The sequence below is a fragment of the Lissotriton vulgaris genome, chromosome 5 (assembly GCF_964263255.1).
Source record: "Lissotriton vulgaris chromosome 5, aLisVul1.2, whole genome shotgun sequence".
NCBI lineage: Eukaryota > Metazoa > Chordata > Amphibia > Caudata > Salamandridae > Lissotriton > Lissotriton vulgaris.
In genome coordinates this window covers 1,948,091,770-1,948,113,140 of record NC_141693.1, presented here as the reverse complement: position 1 = coordinate 1,948,113,140, position 21,371 = coordinate 1,948,091,770, and the positions used below count along the sequence as shown (strand labels likewise).

The following is a 21,371-nucleotide window of genomic DNA, read 5'->3' as shown; positions in this document are numbered from 1 at the left end:
AAGTCCTTCCATAAAAACTTTGATAGGTGGTATTCTGAACAGGGACACATGTTGCCTGTTTTGAAGATATGCTGCTATAGCAGCAAGGTGTAGCCTTATGGATGAGTATGCCAGATTACATATTTGAAGATGTAGCAAGTAACAGATTATGTTCTGGATGGAGGCATCTAATGGATTGATTTGGTTAATATTACAATAGATGACTAATCTATTCCATTTAGCTGCGTAGCATGCTCTTGTAATGGGGTGCCTTGCTTCCTTGATAATGTTCATGCAGTCTGGAGGCAAGTTAAGGTATCCGAACTCTAAGACCTCAGGAGCCAGATCGCTAGGTTCATCTGATTGGGATCTGGTGCCTGATTTCGCCATGGTTCTGTGTTAGCAATTGTGGCGACCGGCGTAGTCTTTGGTGCGGAACTACTGAGAGTTCTAGGAACGTCGTGTACCATGGCTGTTTTGCCCATGTGGGAGCAACCAGGATCATTGTGAGTAACTGTTGCCTTAGTTTGCGTGCCACTAATGGGATCAGTGGGGTTGGCGGAAAAGCGTACGCAAATCTGCCTGACCAGTTCATCCATATCGCATTGCCTTGTGACAACGGGTGTGGGAACCCGGCGGCAAAGGACTGGCATTTTGAGGTTTTTTTTGTGGCAAACAGATCTATCTCTGGATGTCCCCATTTTTTGAAGAATGGTTGGAGAACTTGAGGATGAATCTCTCATTTGTTTATTTGTTATGTTATGGTATATAATGATTTATAACGCGCTCTGTTAGTCGGGACTGTCCTGGCGCGGCTCAGTAGATCTGCGATCTGATGGTCTATTCCTGGGAGGTGTTCTGCCAGGAGAAAGAACGTTTTTTGGAATTGCCCACCTCCATATGCTCTGTGCTAGGTGAGAGCTGCGGGGAGTGTGTCCCTCCCTGTTTTTGTATGTAGTACATGGCTGTCACGTTGTCCGTCTGGATTAACACAGCCTTGTTGTACAAGTATTTCTGGAAGGCTTTCATTGCTAGAAATACTGCTAGTAACTCTAAGTAGTTTATATGCAGTGTCTTTTGTTGGACTGTCCAGAGACCTTGTACTGTGTATTGAAGGAGGTAGGCTCCCCAACCTGTCAGTGAAGCGTCCGCTGTTAATACTATTTGTGGAACCGGCTCTTGGAACAGTCGCCCATTGGAAAGGTTGTGTGGGTTCTACCACTGCAGAGAGTTGTAAATGCGACTGTCTACCAACACTAGGTCTTTTAGTTGTCCTTGAGCTTGGTTCCACTGCCGTGCTAGGCATTCCTGCAATGGTCGCATTTGAAGCCGGGTATAAGGGACAATGAATATGCAGGAGGCCATCTTGCCTATAAGCCCCATGAACACTTGTGCTGGAAGGGAGTGTTGTGGCTGAAAGCTTTGAATGGAGACTGTATGTTGGATATTCTGGCTGGATTTGGATATGCCTTCGCCACTGAGGTATTTATTGTTGCTCCCAGATATTGTTGTATGTGGGAGGGCTGCAGATGTGATTTTGGGTAATTTATGGCAAAACCCAGACTGTGCAGTAGCGGGATTGTCTGAGACGTATGGTTTGCACACTGTACGTATGAGTTGGCTTTTATGAGCCAATTGTGCAGGTAGGGGACCACATGGATGTGTTGCCTTCTGAGGTGTGCTGCTACTACTGCTAGGCATTTTGTAAAAACCCATGGTGCTGTAGTTACCCTAAAGGGAAGAACTTTGAATTGATAGTGGCGACCCTCTATTGTGAACCGGAGGTATTTCCTGTGAGCTGGATGTATAGGTATGTGAAAGTATGCATCCTTGAGGTCTAATGTAGCGAGGAAGTCGCCTTGCTGGAGTACTTGTTGTAGAGTGATCATATGGAAATGCTCTGAAAGTATATATTGGTTCAGAGGTCTGAGGTCCAATATTGGTTTGAGGGACCCGTCTTTTTTGGGAATAAGGAAGTATAGAGAGTATACTCCTGTGCCCTGGTGTTGAAAAGGGACTGGCTTTATGGCTCCCTTTTCTAGCATGGATAGCACCTCTTGTTGTAACAGCGTGATGTGTTCTTTGGACATTGGACGGTGTTTGGGTGGAATGTTGGGTGGAGTAGAAGTGAGTTCCAGGCAGTAACCATACCGTGGTAATGGCATTCCAGACTGGTAGGAATTGTGGTATTCTGCCTCAGACTGGTGTTACTTGGTCTGGAGGGAGTGTGAACAAGTCACTGTTTAGTGGCGGTGGAGGCTCTGGTGCAGGGCTCGACAAATCCGAAAAATGGTACTAGTCCTGCAGGTCTAGTACCATGGAAAATCCCCTCGACCTGACTGCAACCCACTTGACCTCTGTCTCTGAAAACGGAGCAAAAGTGACAAGATAACAAGATTTAAAGGCATCTTTATTGCTCATTCCCTTTAGGAGCAATAAAAGTGCCTTTAAATCATGTTATCTTGTCACTTTTGCTCTGTTTTTAAAGACAGAGGACAAAAGTTAGTTTGACTTCCTACTCGCCAGAAAGGGCGAGTAGGACCTAAAAATAGCTAGTCCTGATCCATTCTCCCTCGCAAATGCGAGCGGGCGAGTGGATTTGTCGAGCCCTGTGGTGTCATTACCACCACGTCCTCTGCCTTTGTTATTATTGCACAAGTTACTACTTGTGTAACGATATATCTGTAAGAGACATTAGTTAGTGATAGATTCCTTACCTTAGAATATCCCCAGGCGTCAGACTGGATCCGGAAATTTTTGCGTAGCTGTACCCTTGCGCATCGGTAGGCGTCGTCTGCGGCTCCGCGTCAGTCAGCGGCGCTGTGATGACGTCGTCGAGTACTTAGACGCCGCCTCCGCGTGCTGACGTCAGTTCTTAGACACAGCTTTTTCGCGCCAAAAACGCAGAGCCATGTCAAAAACCAACACTGGTGCCATTGAAACTAGGGCCCTGAAAGGGGATGACCTTAACCCTAGATATCGGTTCCCAGAACGGGGAGGATGGGTGGGTCGGTAAGGAATCTATCACTAACTAATGTCTCTTACAGATATATCGTTACACAAGTAGTAACTTGTGCATCTGAAAGAGACACGTTAGTGATAGATTCCTTACCTTAGAATAGATATCCCAGCAATATCAACCCCGATGGTGGGTCTGTGAACCAATAATCACACCAGAAAGTCCTGAAGGACGGAACGGCCAAAGAAGCCATCCCTCCGGACTTGGCTGTCCAGGCAGTAGTGTCTTGCGAACGTGTGCAGCGAGGCCCATGTAGCTGCCTGACAAATGTCCTGCAAGTGGACTCCTCAGCCCAGGGCAGTAGTCGTCGCCGTGGCCAGAGTGGAATGGGCCCTCAGCCCAACAGGAGGTTCCTTTTTAGCCATAGAGTAGCACGTTTGGATGCACAACACGATCCACCGAGAGATGGTCCGTTTGTGCACCGCCCGTCCTTTCTTAGCGCCCACGTAACCAACAAAGAGTTAGTCATCCACCCGGAACTGGCGTGTGTGATCCAGATAGAGCGCACGTTTTGGGTCCAGACGGTGGAGCCTCTCTTCCTCTTTCGAGGGATGCAGAGGCGGGAAGAAGGTGGGCAAGGTGATGGGACTGCCCGATGTGGAAGGCTGTGACTACCTTGTGCAGGAAAGAGGGTTTTGTCCGCAATATAACCTTGTCCGGATGGACAGAAAGGAAAGGAGGTTTAGAGGATAGAGCCTGGAGCTCACTCACCCTACTGGCAGAGGTGATGGCAACCAGGAAAGCAGTCTTCAGAGTAAGAAGGCGGATAGGACAGTTGTGAAGTGGCTCAAAGGGAGCGCACATCAGAAAAGTAAGAACCAGGTTCAAGTCCCACTGAGGCATCACGAAAGGAACAGGTGGAAACGTGTGTGTGATGCCCTTCAGAAAACGATTTACAATAGGGGACTTGAACAAAGATGGTTGATCAGGCAGCCTTAGAAAGGCTGAAAGGGCAGAAAGGTAGCCCTGGATAGTGCCCAGAGCAGAGCCAAAGAAGGAAGAGAAGAACCTCAGAAAGAGGGGCAGAGAGAGGATCCACAGCCTTTGCTGTGCACCATGCCACAAATCTGTTCCACCTGCAGGCGTATACCGACTTAGTGCAGGGCCGCCTGGCCGTCAGAATGATATTACAGACTTCAGGAGGCAAGTCAAATGGCCTCAACTGTCGCCGCTCAATCTCCAAGCATGGAGGTGGAGACAGGACAGGTTCGGGTGGAGGCCCGTCCCCTGCTGCTGCTACAGAAGGTCCTCCTGAAGAGGCAGATGAACCGGGGGATCGAATGACATACTGAGAAGCTCGGGATACCAGTACCTTCGTGCCCAGTCCGGAGCCACAAGGATGACTTGGGCCCGGTCGCGTTTGATCTTCTTCAACACTCTGGGCAGAAGTGGTATAGGCGGAAAGGCGTACAACAGACCGCATCTCCACTCGCGACGAAAAGTGTCTCGGAGCGAGTGCCGCCTTGGAAATTCCAACGTGCAGAACTGATGACATTGCGCGTTCTCTTCTGTGGCGAATAGATCTAACCAAGGCTCTCCCCACTGCTGAAAGAGGCCTTGCGCCACGTCAGAGTTCAGACGCCATTCGTGATCCATCATGCACCGACGGCTGAGTTCGTACGCCCTGGCATTCAGAGAACCTGCGAGGTGTTGAACCACCAGGGTCACGCCCTGATGTTCCTATCTCGTGATACTTCGAAGACTCTTCCAGGACAACAATGTGCAATCATCCGGACCCAACACTAGGCGGCGATCTATGCACAGATATGAATTCAGCAGCCCCACATGCCTCGAACATCTCCTTTAAGATTTTGAAACTTGCTATGCCGAACTTGCTGAGTAATTTGCTTACTCCCTATGTTCCCCCTCGTCAGCTGCGCTCCGCAGGACAGCACCTGCTTAGAGTTCCTAGGGTGAAGCGCTGCCCTGCCGGGGGGCGTTCTTTTCGCTGCTTGGCAGCTAAGTTATGGAACTCGCTGCCCCCGCAGATTCGTAGTATTGACGGTATGCTTATCTTTAGGAAAGCCATTAAAACTTATTTTTCATTTAGTTTAGTTCTGGTGGCTGTTTTCTGATGTTGTTCAGGTGTTGTGTTTGTTCTGCTTCACTGATGCTGAAAGCGCCGGGATGCCCCTTTGCTGGGGCAGCTGAGCGCTATACAAGCCCCGATAACTTAACATAAAATTGTAGTTAAACTCTAGGAAATAACCAGAACGGATAACTTCCAGTACCTATTTGTCTGTAGTTATTGACTGTCCGGCATTGTGAAAGATGCCGGTAGACCGGTGTTAAATGGTCGGGGGTGTAGGCAAGTCACTGTTTGGTATTGGAGGGGGAGGCGCATGTGTTGGAACCTCTACCACTACCTTTGCCATTGTTGCCTCTGTAGCGCCTCTGAAGAAGAAACCCTTATAAACAGAGGGATGATTGTTGCGTTTGTAGGTCGTAGAGGCAGTGTCTGAGGAGGCGTTCTTGGACCCTCCACGGTAGCTGGAGAACGGAAAAGAACCACGGCATGAAGGTGACTGAAGGGCTCCCATAGATTTTGCCACCTCTGTGTCCGGTTTCATCTTTTCTAATGAGGAGTCTATTACAGGGCCAAAGAGGTGCTGCTTGGAGTGTTAAGGCTAGAAGCTTCAACCTCTGGTTTAAACCATAAAATGTGTAACCAGGCATGCCTTCTTAATAGAACACTGGTGTTGATGGCTCTAGCTTTAGTGTCAGCCGCATCTAAAGCGCACCTGATGGAATTGTTCGATATGAGCTGTCCCTCCCGCGCGAAGTCGAGAGCTTTGGACTTGTGCTCATCAGGCAGAAATTGGAGCCATTACTCCATTTCATCCCAATCATACCTGGCTAAAAGTGCTTGGGTATTGGAAATGCGCCAAAAGTGTGGAGCTTGGGAGGCTACTCTTTTTCCAGAGGCGTCTATCAACTTAGACTCTTTGTCTGGGGTGAAGTATCTCCTGACATTTGGGAATTGGCACTTTTTCGTGCATTAGAAACGAGTAAAGAATCTAATGGTAACAGCCCCCTGATGTAAGTTGAATCTTATGGTGCAGATTTATATTTTTTGTCTGCCTAGGGGTGAGGATACGTGCCCGCACAGGATCATTAAAAATGTCTTCCACATGTCTAAGCAGACCCTTGAGCAAGGGAAGTGTGTGCAAGGATTTTTGGGAACTACTCAGTGTGTTGAAATGTAAATCTTCTTCTAGGGATTCCTTATGTAACTTAAACCCATGGTTATCAGAAGTTCTACTTAATTTTAAGCCGGAAGGCTTTCAGGTTCGTTTCTGTGCTGAGTAGGAAGGCGGGCGTCAAACATTTTCTCGGAACGGACCGTGGCCCGCATGCGGGTGTTGGACTGGAGCCACCTTCTTGAGCTGAGGTGGACTTTGGGGCAAGGGAGGATCAATACACGCGATACGATACCCTTTTTGTCCACATTGTAGCCATATTCAGAGAAAGAGATAGGCTCTTGTTTTTCCTCAGCTCCCATGGCATCTCTGGTCTTTTGTTCCGAATCTTCTCTGAAGAGGTCGGAAAGGAACCGTTGTGTTGGCTCTGCATATCACGCAATCGAGCCAGACAGTCGCGAAGCATCTTCGATCGGAAAGCTTTATACGCATCACAGTCCTGTTCTTTGTGTTCCGGAGATAAGCACAAGTTGCACACTACTGTGGCAGAATTTAAATGGAGTACGTTCCATCTACTGCGAGGCGGACTGATGCGGGTAGGCCCAATGGCCTTCCACAAGCTACCCGATCGAAAGAGGGATTTTCAGTAAATACGATACGCGGAGAATGGAAATATGCAATCAAAAAATACCTTCGAGGGTAAGTGTATTGCGCACCGAGGGAAACCCGAGAAACGGTTTTGAATCGGAGCACAGCAATTCATGTCCAAACCCCGATGGCGGAAAAGAACGGATTCACCACCTACCTCGTGACTGGAAAGACTTCTTCGAAGAAAAACAACTTGCAAACATCCGAACCAAACACTTGATGGTAGGAGTATGCAAAGCATGTGATCTACAGCTCACATGCCTCGAGTACACAACTATAAATCTAGCACTACTGCTGTAATATAATAGAGAGAGGAGCCAAAGCTACATTTCTAGCTGTACAACCACTGACTGTCCTTGGGTTGTTTTTTGTAGTAGGACAGAGGCCAGTGCAGGCTACCGTCAGTTCAGGTCACAGCCCGGTGCTATGATTGGATCTGGCACAACATGATTTGCAATAGACCCTGTGGCCGGAGTGGAAGCCTGGTACATACTCAGTATGACCCTCGGATTGGGACCAGAGGCGATAGTCTGCATCAGGCCCACCAGCAGAAGTCCAACTTGAGGTCTCTGTGGCACTGTGAGGCACAAAAGCATGCATGAGGAAGCCAGCAGCGCCTGGAAAATTTGCAGCGGCCCTCGTTCAAGGTCACTATTTGCTATGGGGCAGAAGACTGTTAGCAGTCAGAAAACAAAGGACACTTATAGTGTCACCCATGTGCCTTCTTACCGAGTTAGTGTGGTGGGATGGGTATAGTCTTGCTTGGCTTTCTTGTGCTTCTGGCACATTTTTGCCTTTGATTTACTGGAGGAGCAGTAATGGGACTTTGTGAGGAAATGGCTTGTGACCAAGATCAGCTGTGTGACTTGGACTTGATGTATCTTTCAACGAAACATTTCTTCATGCTTAGCAATGCAGAACTTTGCCTCCAACTCTCTAATCTCCTTCAGGTGAAGGAAGGTGCACTTATTGCACAACTTTGACTAGTGACCGGAGCATAAGCACCACTGGCACATGTCGTGTAGGTCATGTCGGACATATGCATCCTGTAAGCTGACAAAGTTGGCATCAGAACTCCGGATCAAAGTTGAAGGTGCAGATAAAGAAACGGAGGGCAGCATCAAGGACTGTATCTTATATGTGGCTCCCCTGTGGCACTCCTGAGACAATATCAAGACACTGCGCAGCCATATGTTACCACCTACTGGTATGTAGGAAAAAGTGCTGAAAAAAATCCTAGCATGTAGGAATATTGGAAAGGTAGGATATGTGGTTAGAAGTATCCATAGGAATGGCCAGAATTGGGTCATAAAATGAGGTGAATGCACTACATAAATCCGAATTTTATTTATAATGGCTTAAAGTACTCTAATTAGGACTTTGTGAAGCCTGATCTGCAGGAAATATTCAAGCAAGTGAATCCATAAAGAATATAATTCTGAAGAACTCTCCGAAAAGCACTACTCATCCCATACTCATCTCTCACCTTCCAGTAGATGGGGCTTGCCCGCCTGGTCCTGGTAAGTTGCTCATCTTTCTGTAGTCTTGAAATTGTTTTATTTCCACTGGATGAAGCTGGGAGGAGAAAAGGATAAAACGTCTAAACAGAGAATGGAAATCTAACATCAGTGGCTTTCAAGACATGACTATGACCCTGTCTGTTTATGGGTAATGCTATTAACATGGGCATAGGTCTAAGACAGAAGAGAACAATGGTAAAGACCACCAAGCATCCTCAACATAAAAGACAGTCTGGTTTCAGCTCTGCTACGGCTTAACTGTGCCTTTCCTAAGCTTTATGAACAGCAGGTGAAACACAACTTGCTAACACACTTTAAAGAGGGTATTTCAAACATTGTTGCACCACAGGTGTAGGCCTTAACTTCGGGAATATCTAACAATACTGGGGCATGGCAGGAAAATCGTAAGTGGCACACTAGAAGACTAGCTCTAGTACATAGATAGAAACAGGTTTTCTATAGGACTACTTTTGGCAGACGAACATTCAGCTGATTTGGCTCTTTATCAATTCTCCAGCTCTAGATGAACATACTACCGTGCAACAATAGGCGACTGCCCCTGTCGACCAAGTTCCTTACCTTCGGTAACGCTATATCTGTAAGAAACATAGGTTTGTTACAGATTCCTTACCTTAGAATTACCCCCCAGCTGTCAGACTGTATCTGGAAAGTTTTTCGTCAGCAGTATCCCTGTGCGTTGGAAGGTGGCGTCGGTCTACTCCGCGTCAGCCGTCGTGGTCGCCGGGATGACGTTACAGTAGCTACATAGACGCTGCCCTTGCACGCTGACATCTGTTCTGTACATGACTTTCTACACAGAAGCGCAGAGCCATGCAAGACACTGACCACTGGTGCACACAACTAGGGCCCTGAAAGGACGTCCTTAACCCTAGCAGTCAGTTCGCAGAATGGGGAGGATGGGTGGGGCGGTAAGGAATCTATAACTAACCTATGTTTCTTACAGATATATCGTTACCGAAGGTAAGTAACTTAATCATCAGAAAGAAACAGTTTGTTATAGATACCTTAGAATAGATACCCCAACAATACCAACACCAGAGGTGGGTCTACGAACCAAGTTCACACCAGAAAGTCCTGGAGAACAGAACGGCCTAGGAAGACATTTCCTTCGGACTTGCTGTCCAGGCAGTAGTATCTCGTAAAAGTGTGCAGCGTTGCCCACGTAGCTGCTTTACAGATGTCATTTGAGGGACTCCTCGTCCCAAATCAACAAAGAGGGTGACAGTTAGGGCTTGATAAAGGTCCAAAGTACTTCCCTAGGTGAAGATAGAAAACAAGAAAAGTAAGTCGTTCCTCAGTGGCAAGTTGCCCACCTGGTGTGTACTCTAGGTAATCAGGAGGTGGGGAATACCTCCTTTCGGAACTAGGAACCTCACACACCCAGCAAGCTAGGTGTCATGCTTCATCATGAGTCTGCTCCTCGTCGAGCCGGCGCTGCATTGCTCGACAGGCACACATAAAGGGACTCTTTGACGGAGATCTTTTGTCCCTTGCCGTATAGGTGCCATGGGTGTGAGGGGCCTAAAGAGATGTAGATGTGGTGTGTGGATTAAAACACGTAAGGTAATACTCTATGATTATTTTTATTCCGAAGAGGTCTCAACCTGACTAAAAGGAAATGCCTCATCCCAAAGCAGTAGTCGCTGCCGTCACCCTGGTGGAATGGGCGAACAGCCCCACTGGAGGCTCCTTCTTAGTCAAAGAATAGCAGGCTTTGATGCACAAAAAGCCCCACCTGGAGATGGTACGTTTGTGCACGACCCGACCTTTCTTAGCACCCATGTAACCCAAAAAGAGTTGGTTGTCAGCCTGGAATTGTTTTTTGCGATCCAAGTAGGAGAAGTGTGGCTCACTGGTTAGAGGAGGCAGACCTGGAAGCAGAGGTCAGCCCGGGACCAGGGTTCAATTCCCGGCTCGGCGGGGTCTTGAGTCCTAAAATGTCCATGGACTCGACAATTCTCGCTCCGGTGCCTACTCGATTCACGGGTTCACACTCTGCGACTCTGGGCAATAGCTTGCTTAATCTCCACAACGGCCCCTCGCGGCGGGATGCCTGGCTTTCACCTTGCGGATACCCTGCCGGGGTATCTCACAGGGGAATACCAGGACGGGTTCCCTAAGCAAGCGCCTTGATGCCTTCGGGTGATATGTGCGCTATATAAATCGCAATACATACATACATTTACAAGAAAGCACATGTTTTGGATCAATACGGTGGACCCGCTCTTCCTCTTTCGAAGGATGCGGAGCCAGAAAGAAGGTGGGTAAAGTGATGGGTTTGGCCAATATGGAAAGAAGTAACCACCTTGGGAAGAAAGGAAGGTCTAGTTTAAGGACGACCTTGTCTGGATGGACAGCCAGAAAAGGAGGCTTGGAAGACAGAGCTTGCAGCTCACTCATCCTGCGTGCAGAGATGATGGCCATCAGAAAAGCAGTCTTCAAAGTGAGAAGTCTTAGAGGACAGTTATGTAGTGGCTCAAAGGGAGCACACATAAGATATGTCAGAACCAAGTTCAAGTCCCACAGGAGCATTACGAAGGGAACAGGAGGAAAAAGAAGAGTAATGCCCTTAAGAAATCTATTCACAATAGGGGACTTGAAAAGAGAAGGCTGAAATGGCAGATATGTAGTCCTTAAAACTACCTAGAGCAGAGCCCTGCAAGGCCAAAGATAAGAGGAACAAGAGAAAGAGGGGCAGAAATGGTATCCATAGCCTTTGCTGTGCACCATGCCCCAAATGTATTCCATCTGCAGTCGTATACCATCTTATTGGAGGGAATCCTGGCTTGCAAGATTACATCACAGACTTTGGGAGGCAGTTCAAACTACATCAACTGCCGCCGCTCAATCTACACACAAGGAGGTGGATGCTAAACAGGTTTGGGTGGAAGACCGTCCCCTGCTGCTGCAACGGAATATACTTCTGAAGAGGCAGTCTGATGGGAGGATCCATGGCCATGTTGAGCAGCTCAGGATGCCAGACTCTTCGTGCCCAATCCGGAGCCACAAATAAGACGTGAGGTAGTGTGGCTCACTGGTTAGAGGCGGCAGACCCGAGATCAGAGGACGGCCCGGGACCAGGGTTCGATTCCCGGCACGGCAGGTTTCTGGACCAGGGTCAGCGGACTTGATAATTCTCTCGCCTCGGTGCCCACTCTGATCAGCGATCACACTCGGCAACTCTGGGCATTAGCTTGCCTCATCCTCACTAACGGCCCCACCAGACCGCCGGGGATGCCTGGTCTCACCCTGGAGATACCCATTAAGGGACCATCTCTCAGGGAAGCCAGGAAGGGTTTTGCAGCGGTCGAAGCGCCTTGGGACCCTCCGGGTAAGTAGTGCGCTATATAAATGCCTATACATTTACATTTACATGAGCGTGGTCGTGCTTGATGTTCTTGAGCACTCTGGGCAGAAGTGATATAGACGGAAAGGCGTATAGAAGACCGCAACTCCACTCGTGACAAAACGTGTCGCTTAGCGAGTGCCGCCTTAGAAATTCCAGTACACAGAATTGCTGACATTGCGCGTTTTCTTTGGTGGCGAATAGATCTAACAAAGGCTCTCCCCACAGCTGAAAGAGACCTTTCTCCACCTGCGAGTGAAGACGCCGTTTGTGATCCATCATGCACCTGCAGCTGAGTTCATCCGCCCTGTCGTTCAGTGAACCAGCCAGGTGTTGAACCACCAAGGGGAGAGGAGTTGGCCTAACAGCTAGGGGGGTCGTCCTCTAATCTAGGGAACTGGGTTCGAGTCTAGGCAATGATTCTGAACATCCTGTGATTCTGGGCAAATCACTTAATCTCCCCGTGCCTAACAAAAAATAACTGGTGCTATGTGGAACGCTCAGATACCCGATTTCGGTCAAGTTCGCGCTACATAAAACTCCATTAAAAAAAAAATGCCCTGATGTTCCAGCCATGTCCAGAAGCGGAGGGCCTCTTGACATAGGGTCCATAACCCCACCCCGCCTTGATTGTTGCAGTACCACATGGCGGTGGTGTTGTCCGTGAACACCTGCACTACTCTTCCCCAGACAAAGGGAAGGAAGGCTGTGAGTGCAAGGAGGATTGGCCAAAGTTCCAGAAGGTTGATGTGGAGCCCGAACTCTGCCAGAGACCAGAGGCCTCTGATCTCCGCCTCTCCCATGTGGCAACCCCATCCCAGAAGGGATGCATCTCTCACCACTCTTTGTTCTTGTTGGGGAAGGTAGAGGGATCTGCCGCTGACCCAATCCTGGTTTGTGAGCCAGCACTGCAATTGTCGTCCAGTGCCCTCCGAGATCTGGACGCAATCGGACAGATTGCCGTGATGATGCGCCCACTGGAAATTCAGGTCCCACTGCAGTCTGCATATGCCACCTGGCATGATCGACCAGCAGGATGCAGTAGGCCATGAGGCCCAGCAGCCCAAGGGCCATCCTGACAAACTCGGGATAGGGGCTGAAAGATTTGAATCATAGCCCAAATATCCCAAACTCGCTGTTAGGGATGATAAACCCAAAACTGCGTTGTGTCCAGGTCAGGGTCAGGTGTGACTTCAGCACGTTGATGGAGAACCCCAGCGAATGCAGGAGGTCGGCCCTAGTCTGGAGGTGGGAGACGACCCTCAACAGCCAGGCATCGAGATAGGAGAAGACTGGAACCCCTGATCTGCACAGATGAGCTGCTACCACCGCCATCACTTTCGTGAACATCCGAGGGGCAATGGTAAGGCTAAAGGAGAGCATGTTAAACTGAAAGTTCTCGTGGCCCACAGTGTACCGCAGGTAATGCCGGTGGGCAGGCAGGACGGGGATGTGAAAGTAAGGGTCCCGCAAGTCAAATGCTACCATCCAGTCTCTAGAGTCGAGGGCAGACAAGGACTGAGTGAGCGTCAACATCTTTTACTTCGCCTTCCAGAGGACGAGGTTGACGTTCCTGAGATCCAAGATAGGACGCAGGCCTTTGTCCTTCTTGGGTACCAGAAAGTAGTGGGAATAGCAACCAGGGCCTACTTCGGGGGCAGGAACGCACTTAATGTCACACTTGACCACGAGTGCCGAACCTTCCTGTTGGAGAAGGGCAGGTGATCCTCCCACATGCAATGGTACTGAGGTGGCATGGACAGAGGGGTAGTCTCGAAGGAGAGGGAGTAGCCCCTTCGGACTATTTATAAAACCCACCTGTCCGACGTGATGGCACCAGTAGGAGAGGTGATGGCGGATCCTGCTGCCCACTGGCGTTTGTTGGCCCTGAAAGATCGGACTAGGAAGGCTTGGAGGATGCTGCAAAAGGGGCTGAGGTGGATTGGCCCGCCCGCTGGCCCCCTGAACCATGCCGGTGGTTCCCACGTTCCCGTCCCGCGTTGGAGCTGAACAGCTTGCGCGTGGCCTGTGATATAGCGGGGCACCCCTTCCGTAGTGGCGAAAGTCAGACTGCGCAGGGCGGGTGGTGGAAAGGCCCAAGGACCTGGCCGTAGCCTTAGAGTCCTTAAAGCGTTTGTCTGCCTTGTTGCCGAAAAGGCGACAGCCATCAAAGAGCACGTCCATAAGGGTGGATTGGATTGTGAGAAGTTGGCCTGATATGTAGTACTCACTATTCTAGTGATCACTGTGTATCATTCCAAACGACCCTTATTGATGATTGGTTGTAAGTCAACCTTTTAGACCAGCTATCCTAGTAGCATGGACAAGAGCAGTCTTTAGGCTAAACTCTAGAGGGCGTGTTAAGCCAGCTGTTATACCATCACATATACCCCTTGAACACCAAGTGAAAGGACACCACACAAGTTTTTATGAAAATAAAAGTATATTTATTTAGAACACAACAGCCCTGGACTCTTTATGAGGACAGGGCGCTAAGCACAATACAAAGCTCTTAAAGAAATTCTGAAAGTCGCACAATTTACACAAATGCCCGAGGGGCACGAAAAACCATATACTCTAAAAGTGTAATGCGAAATTACTAGCAGGTAAGTACTACTCTAATAGGCTTTAGGATCGCTAGGACTGGACTACTGAACCTTCAGATTACTAGCAGGAGGCCTAGGGAGATCGGGTGCAGAGTGTGCACTCTCACGCGGGATGCGGGACAAAGTCTATGGATGCTAGATTTCGTAAAGTTAGTGTTATCGGACGAATCCGACTAGGTAGAGCTGAAACGAAAAAGGATCTGGACACTTAGATAGTTAAGCTATGCTGGAGCACCGAAATGCTCAGGTTACCTAGCCCAGGTGCTGCGGCTGCATAGGTCTGAAAAGACGTCGGGAATCCTCGTTGCAGTCTATGGAGCCTGAAAGAAGAAGTTGCTGGCAGGCGACCAGTGATGAAGTTCGATGTGACCCAAGCCTGGATCGGTGAAGATGGATACCTGTAAGCAGAGGGGACCAAGTTCTGAATCACTAGCCAGTGATTAGATGGGCACCAGGATGGCACCGGACGAAGTCACCTCGACCAGGTGAGTAGGCGACGCTGGGCTCTGCAGTCTCTCGGACCAGGAGGCGTTGTTGGCGACCAGGATGGAGGTGCGAGCTGTCCCACAAAGGTATCTGCTGTCGACGTCGCTGGACCCAGGATTGGGGCAACAAGTCTTGGCAAATGCAAGCCCACGCGGTGGACTCAAAATGGCGTCTGGAGTGGACCAGGAGGGTCCGGGGAGCTCCTCTGTTGGAGGGGAGCAAGGGCCAGTCTGGAGCAACCAGACCAGCTGTGTTGTCGTCATGGTGCGTCGTCAAAAGGGCTACAAGCCAGCAGGCAAGTGGCCAGACAACGCGGTGAGCAGCAAAGAGCAGAAGGGCCCCACGCAGATCTGGTGGATGCTGGGGGGCTGGACTTCGGTGCTGGAGCTGCTCAGGGTTAGGGCTTCTCAAACCCCAAAGCACTCACTCGAGGATCTCTCGGCGGGCGTGCTGGATAAGCGTCGTGCAGTTCTGAAGATGGCCGGTCCCTTGAGGTCTCGTCACACCCACGGACCTCAGCTGGGCTGATGATGTAGGTAGAGGTCAGAGGTGCCAGGGAAGCCGGGTCTCGTCGTGCTGGTCGGTCGGATTCCTGAGGAAGGACGTGCAGCAAACCGCAGTGTTCTTAGTTGGTGCCCGCAGATGCAGGGTGACTACTCCTTAGCCACAAGGGAGAAATCTTGAGAAGAAGTCTTGACTTCCTTTCGTAGAAAGTAGTTTCAGGATTCAAAGATGATCTAATTTGGAAGGGTCCCCGCTCCCACCTTTATACTAAAGAAAGGGGCTGGTACGGGACTAGGTCCTGCCCATGGGTGGGACGAGGAAGGGGGTGGTTACACCCCTCTCCCATGCCGGACTTTCCCCAGCTCAGGGGCTGGTGTGCCCCTGGAACTGGTTCAAACTGGCAGATGCACAGTGAGCACCGGGGTGCCACTTGCAGTCACCTTCCTATTCAGCCCTGCCTACCTAGGATACACAAAACCCTGTCTGGGTCGGTGCTAGCACCGCCCCTGACAGGAAACCCTTTGTCCAAGCTCTCCTCGCTGGAAGGACTCCCAGCAGCAGGAGGTCAGACTTGTGTCTGTGGTGACAGCATCCATTTTGTGATGCTGAGGCTCGAGTTAACTTTAACCGGGGTTCACAGTTACATACATGTCGTGTCCCTCTAGAAGGGTGGAATGCTAACCCCGTCGCCAGAATTGGCGAGGGGTTAGTATTCCAATTCGTATGACACCTTACTCGACATGTTTTGATAAAGCGATACCAAAGATAGCAAATAACCGCGAGGATTATAATGCACTTAAGAGTATATGGTACGCGTTATCATAGAACAGCTATTAGGACTTGGTTCCGCAAGCTGCAGACGGGCTCAGCTCATGCCAGAGCACCATCTCACATAATTCCAAGCACTCTGCCTTCAGGATTGTTAAGGCCTGCCATAGGAGTGACTGATAGGAATACATGTGTCCATTTTAGGGTTAGATATAGGTATACTATATCTACAGCAAAGGGTGATTACACCACTTTGCCCCAGCTGTCGTGCAGCCAGTTGTGTCAGATTTAGGTGGGCAGCCAGGGGTGGCATAATACATGCTGCAGCCCCTGGTAGGCCCTGGGTACACCTATGCCCTGAGGTACAGGGTCTGATAAGGTGGCCCAGTACCAATTAGATATGACCTAAGGTACATGGAATCCATTTTAGAGAGAGAGCAGTAGGCCTGGGGCCCTGAATAGCAGGGTCCCAGGCCAACTAAGTCGAAAAACCAGCCAAACACTAGGTAAAAAGTTGGGGGTAACCATAGTCAGGTATCCACCCTCCTACATGGACATCCCCGGAAAAACTAGTTGTTAGAAAGTGGGTTATTGGTAGTGGAAAATGTAGGTCTGCCACTGGCAATAAGGCCACTAACACATGATAGGACCCAGCATAGGTCTTAGAAAATTATTCCTATGCTCAACCCTTTGTAACGTGGCTGAGAGCAGACAGGCGTAACGTTAAAGATAGGTATGTAAAGCATTTAAAAACCTTTCAGTAAATAATTCAGACACCACAAAATAAAAATCCAACGCCAATTTATAAAAATAGGTCATATTTTTATCTTTTAAATGACACCAAAATGGAAAAAATCCACTATAGGGAACCAGAGAAATGAATTTTTAAAGATCAGTCACTTTCTAGTGCTTAGAAACCAACAGTGCCCCTTTTAGTCATTTAGTTTTCTCTGTCAGGGACACACCGTTATAAATTGTTCTGAAGAACTTTCTCACCACTGTAGTGGGCCGCCTTCTTCAGCAAGCGGGGTCCAGTTAGAACACCTTCCTGGAGTTCTGCTTGCGGGTCCCAAAGTATCCAACACACAATCCAAGGTTCTAGAATCTCCAAGAAGGTCCTTGAAAGTGTGAAACTTCAATTCTACAATTCACTTTAACAAAATCCTTACAAATCCACTGGTACTCCAGGCTTTGAATTCTTTGTGGGGCTGTCCAGGTGAGCTCTGTTAACAGCAACATCTTCTTGCTTCAGTAAGTTTCAAGCAGCAGATCTGGAGGGCTCTGCCACTCTCAGATACTTATTCAAAATTCTCTGGGTCAAGCACCAGGTCACTGCTGACTAATGAGAGCATGGCAACTCCTCATAGTTATGACCACATCCAGTAGAGTGTGGCATTAGTTTGTTCCAGAGTGCATCATTCTTCCAAATCCAGCAAGGAGGTAAGAGCTGGCCAAACACGCCCCCTGGGATGGCTTATTTCCATGGACTCTCCCCCTACCATCTGCACATACCTTCCTTAAGCCTAGCCCTGACTCTGGGTCAAGAGTGTTTATAAGTATTTCCCTAATTTCTACAGGACCCCCCCACACCCACTGTGTAACTAGGGGAGACTTCTGGGGTTCTGAATCTGTGGAAATATTGTAGATCTTCCATACCCAGTTCTTCTAACATCAAAGTCGAATTTGAGCAGCTCTTTAATACAATATGGGGAGTGAAATGTAAAATTTCACTTTACCCAGGCATATAAACTCATTTTATAAGGGCGTACCTTATAGATAACTAACCCCCCACCGCTGGGATACCTAGGGGTGACCCTGGGGGTCCCCAATATGCAAAAGCATGGTAGGTTTTTTTAATTTTAAGGGCCCCTACCCCCAAAGTCGAGTTTGGGCACAATTTAAGGTTTAAAAGCTGTCTTGGCAACCAGCGTTGCTTTTAAACTGACCTCAGGCTTCAGCACGGCACACATGCTGGTGCAGAAAATCTGCTGGCCTCTAAACTGCCATGCCCCAGGATACTGGAGACTTCTAGGTAGTTTCAATCCCCTGCCATATTACATACTAGGGGCTTATGGGGCAGGTCATGGCAATTACAGGAGTACCCCACTATACCATAGTGTACCCTAGTGTATGTTGGGTGTCTTAACTGTATTCTACTGTGTTCCTTTTAGCTTGGCACTAGCCCTGGGCCAGGTTAAACAGAGCCCGGGGTCAGTCAGAGTCAGTTACCACCAGTTCCAGTCAGAACAAAGTTGCGGGGTGCCCAGGGCATAGGATGACTTTGCAACACTAGTCAAACGCAACAAGGCGTAGCGTTGAAGGGCTACTGTTGTTGAAAACGTCCTGCCAAGTGCGTTGGCGGAATTCAGCCCACAGCGGAAGGTAAACTTTGCTGCGCCTCTTCCCTCGGCAACTGCACAGGAGAGTATGGCCCGGGCCTCCTCCGGGCGCTGACGCAGCACATGCGCCACTGTATCCCACACAACATGGATGTAACGGCCCAACAGACATGCAGTGTTTACAGACTGCAGTCCCAAGCTGGCGAAAGAAAACATTTCTTCCCAAGGTGGTCCAGCTTTTTGAATTCCCTTTCGGGTTGGTACAGTTGGGAATGCACCTTTAGAACTGGAGGCTTGAACCACCAAGCTTTCAGGGGTGGGGTGTTGGGAGAGGAAAGGGGGGGGGTCGCGCGGTGGTGTCTGGCAATCATCCTGTCCACAGGAGCCCCTGTTTTGGGCCTGGACCACGTGCCCAAAAGGATGTCCATGAGGGCTTCATTAAACGGCAGCAGGGGCTCCGAAGAGTTCTTTGCTGGTTAAAGGACCTCAGGAGGTTAGTCCTGACTGCCACCGTAGGTAGCTCCAGGTGGAGAGCATCGGCCGACCTATGCAACATCACGCTCCCTCCTCCGTAGCCACGGTAGGAGGAGACAAGATGCCTAGGTCTGGGGAGTAATCCAGACCACTGGCAACCCCCAGTTCCACTCCCTAGTCCAGATCGTCCTCCAACTGGTCTGTCAAAGGGTCACTTGACCCCTCCCAGTCTACCTCACCCTCGTCTGGCTGTCAATCTGGCTGAAAATGGCCAGGGTGGAAGACAGGGACAAAAGTACCCATTGGTGCTGGATCCGGCGTCGGCCGATGCCGGTCTGGCTCTGTGTCCACATCGGGCGGAAGCAGGAGTTAACGTCACTGGTGGAACCGGCACCGGTTGAAGTGTAATGAGGTTCGACTGGCACCGATCCAGACCCAGGCCTGGATCCAAGGGGGCCCTGCGATGCAGAGGCCGAAGACCCAGGGCCCCCAGCCAAGTACGCAGGGCCCGAAGGTGCGCCGGCGGAGTAGGGCTGCCCAAAGATGGAGAGTATCGCTTTGTAAAATTGACGAAGCTGGGCTGGGGTCACTCCCTGTCCCTGGAAGGCCGGAGTTGCAGGGTGGGGACCACCCACACCCTAGGTATCGCCGGCCGACGGATGAGGGGGAAGTCAAAGAGCGACGATGCTTCTTCAACTTCTTCTTGTGCTTCGCCTTACCTGACCCGTAATGAGAAGACTTAGAAGAGGAGTGATGATGACTCCGCAATCAGTCCCTCGACCTCCCATGCGAGCAGGAACTTGAGCGACGCGGAGCCAACTGCCGGACCTCGAGGAGCTTTCGGGACCAATCCCAGAAATACTTCAGGACCATGGTTCAACAGTCTGAGCACGACTTGGGGTCAGTCGCGCTCCAGGCAGTAGAGGCACACACAGTGCAGATCCGTCATCGACATCAGTCGGGTACAGGAACAGCAGACCTTGAAACCGGGCATCCTTTGTGCACCAGGAGTCGGTTGGGACTCAAAAACGAAGTCGACAAAAGTCGCAAAAACTCTGTCAAAAAGTGACTGGGGATACCGCTCCCTCCGGATATGCACTTGCTGGCGCTGAAAATCAAAGAACTGACAGCAGCACGCGAGGGCGGCGTCTATGTAGCTACTGCAACGTCATCCCAGCGACCACGATGCAGACGACGGACGCAGAGTCGACTGACGCCACCTTCCCACACGCAGGGGTACTGCGGACGAAAAACCTTCTGGATACAGTCTGACACCTGGGTTTAATTCTAAGGTAAGGAATCTATAACTAACTAATTCTTTCAGATCTACATGTAGAGTGAAGAACAAACATTTAAAAGAACGAAACTCGCTGTCAGGCACCTGGGTGTGTAGCTGGTTAGGGGGGCGTATGGACAAGTTCTGGGTCTGAATCTGCTGAATTGCTTGTCCAACAGGCATTAAGGATGGTGGCTGCTGCATGGAGCTGAAATTCATCATAGGAAGCTGAGAGTCCACCATGGAAAGCACCACCTGAAAGGAAGTAAGACAAGGACAGGTAACTTACCACGCAATATATTCTCTAAAACCAAAGCTACTGACCATTATGCATCATACCTTCAACATAAATAGTTAGAGGTGAAGTATAGATTAGGGTAGGGCTCAGTAAAATATAAATGACTTGAGGACCAATGGCATAAATGAACAATTCATGGACAGTTCTACGCTTTGATGCAGGAGTAGCAATGGATTGTTGTACGAGCTACTTACCTTCGGTAACGATGTATCTGGTAGAGATGATTCTAGCCGCAGATTCCTTCACGTAGAATTACTCCCAGGCGTGAGACTGGATCCGGAAACTTTTTTGCCACAGCAGCCCTGCGCGCCAGGGGCGGGGTGACATCACGCGACTCCGCCCAGGCCTCGTACGCGCATGTGACGTCAGCAAGGTCACATAACACCCGTCCCGGCGCGCCTAAGTCAGTTTTCTTCGGAGAACTTTTCCGCACTACAACGCGGAACCACCAGATAAAAAACTGTGGAAGCATGGGAACAGTGTCAGAAGAGCAGAAAATTTGGAAAGAGACTGTGACTAACACCACCACCGTAGTGTCAACACCGCATAAACCAAGGCAGAGAAAGAAGAAGAAACAAGTAGAGTCCTGCGCACCCACCCTGCCAGCCTCCCACCCCTGTGCCCCCGAGGCACGGAACATGCGTGAGGGTCATGGAACGCATAGGAAACCCATCACCCCCATCCTAAGCAAGGAAGGGGACCAGTCCCAAGACAGACAGGGACAACAAACCTCCAAGCCACCACAACATAGAGGGCAACCACCCACAAGGGAAAGACATGGCTAGATGACCCTTAATCAGAGGATAGCAATTGAGGAGGGGAGGGAGGACAGGAATAGAAAGCAAACCCTTTCTGAAATTGAGAAGAGACTTGGGAAGGCAGAGGGATTAATAATGCACACTTTGGGTAGTACTGACGACAAAATAGAGAAGAGTGGCCATTTGAAG

The 21,371-nt window shown here is 49.7% G+C and overlaps 1 protein-coding gene across 1 annotated transcript in view; it reads right to left on the bottom strand.

Moving 5' to 3' along the window:
* Positions 1–21,371, bottom strand: part of PRRC2A (proline rich coiled-coil 2A) — a 1,005,169-nt gene that overhangs the window by 86,998 nt on the left and 896,800 nt on the right. Inside the window, exons 20-21 of the mRNA XM_086919885.1 lie at positions 20,232–20,381; positions 8,273–8,361 (exon numbers count right to left, since the gene is read on the bottom strand). Coding sequence (XP_086776011.1) covers positions 8,273–8,361; positions 20,232–20,381 — 239 coding nt within the window. The remainder of the gene's footprint in view (positions 1–8,272; positions 8,362–20,231; positions 20,382–21,371) is intronic.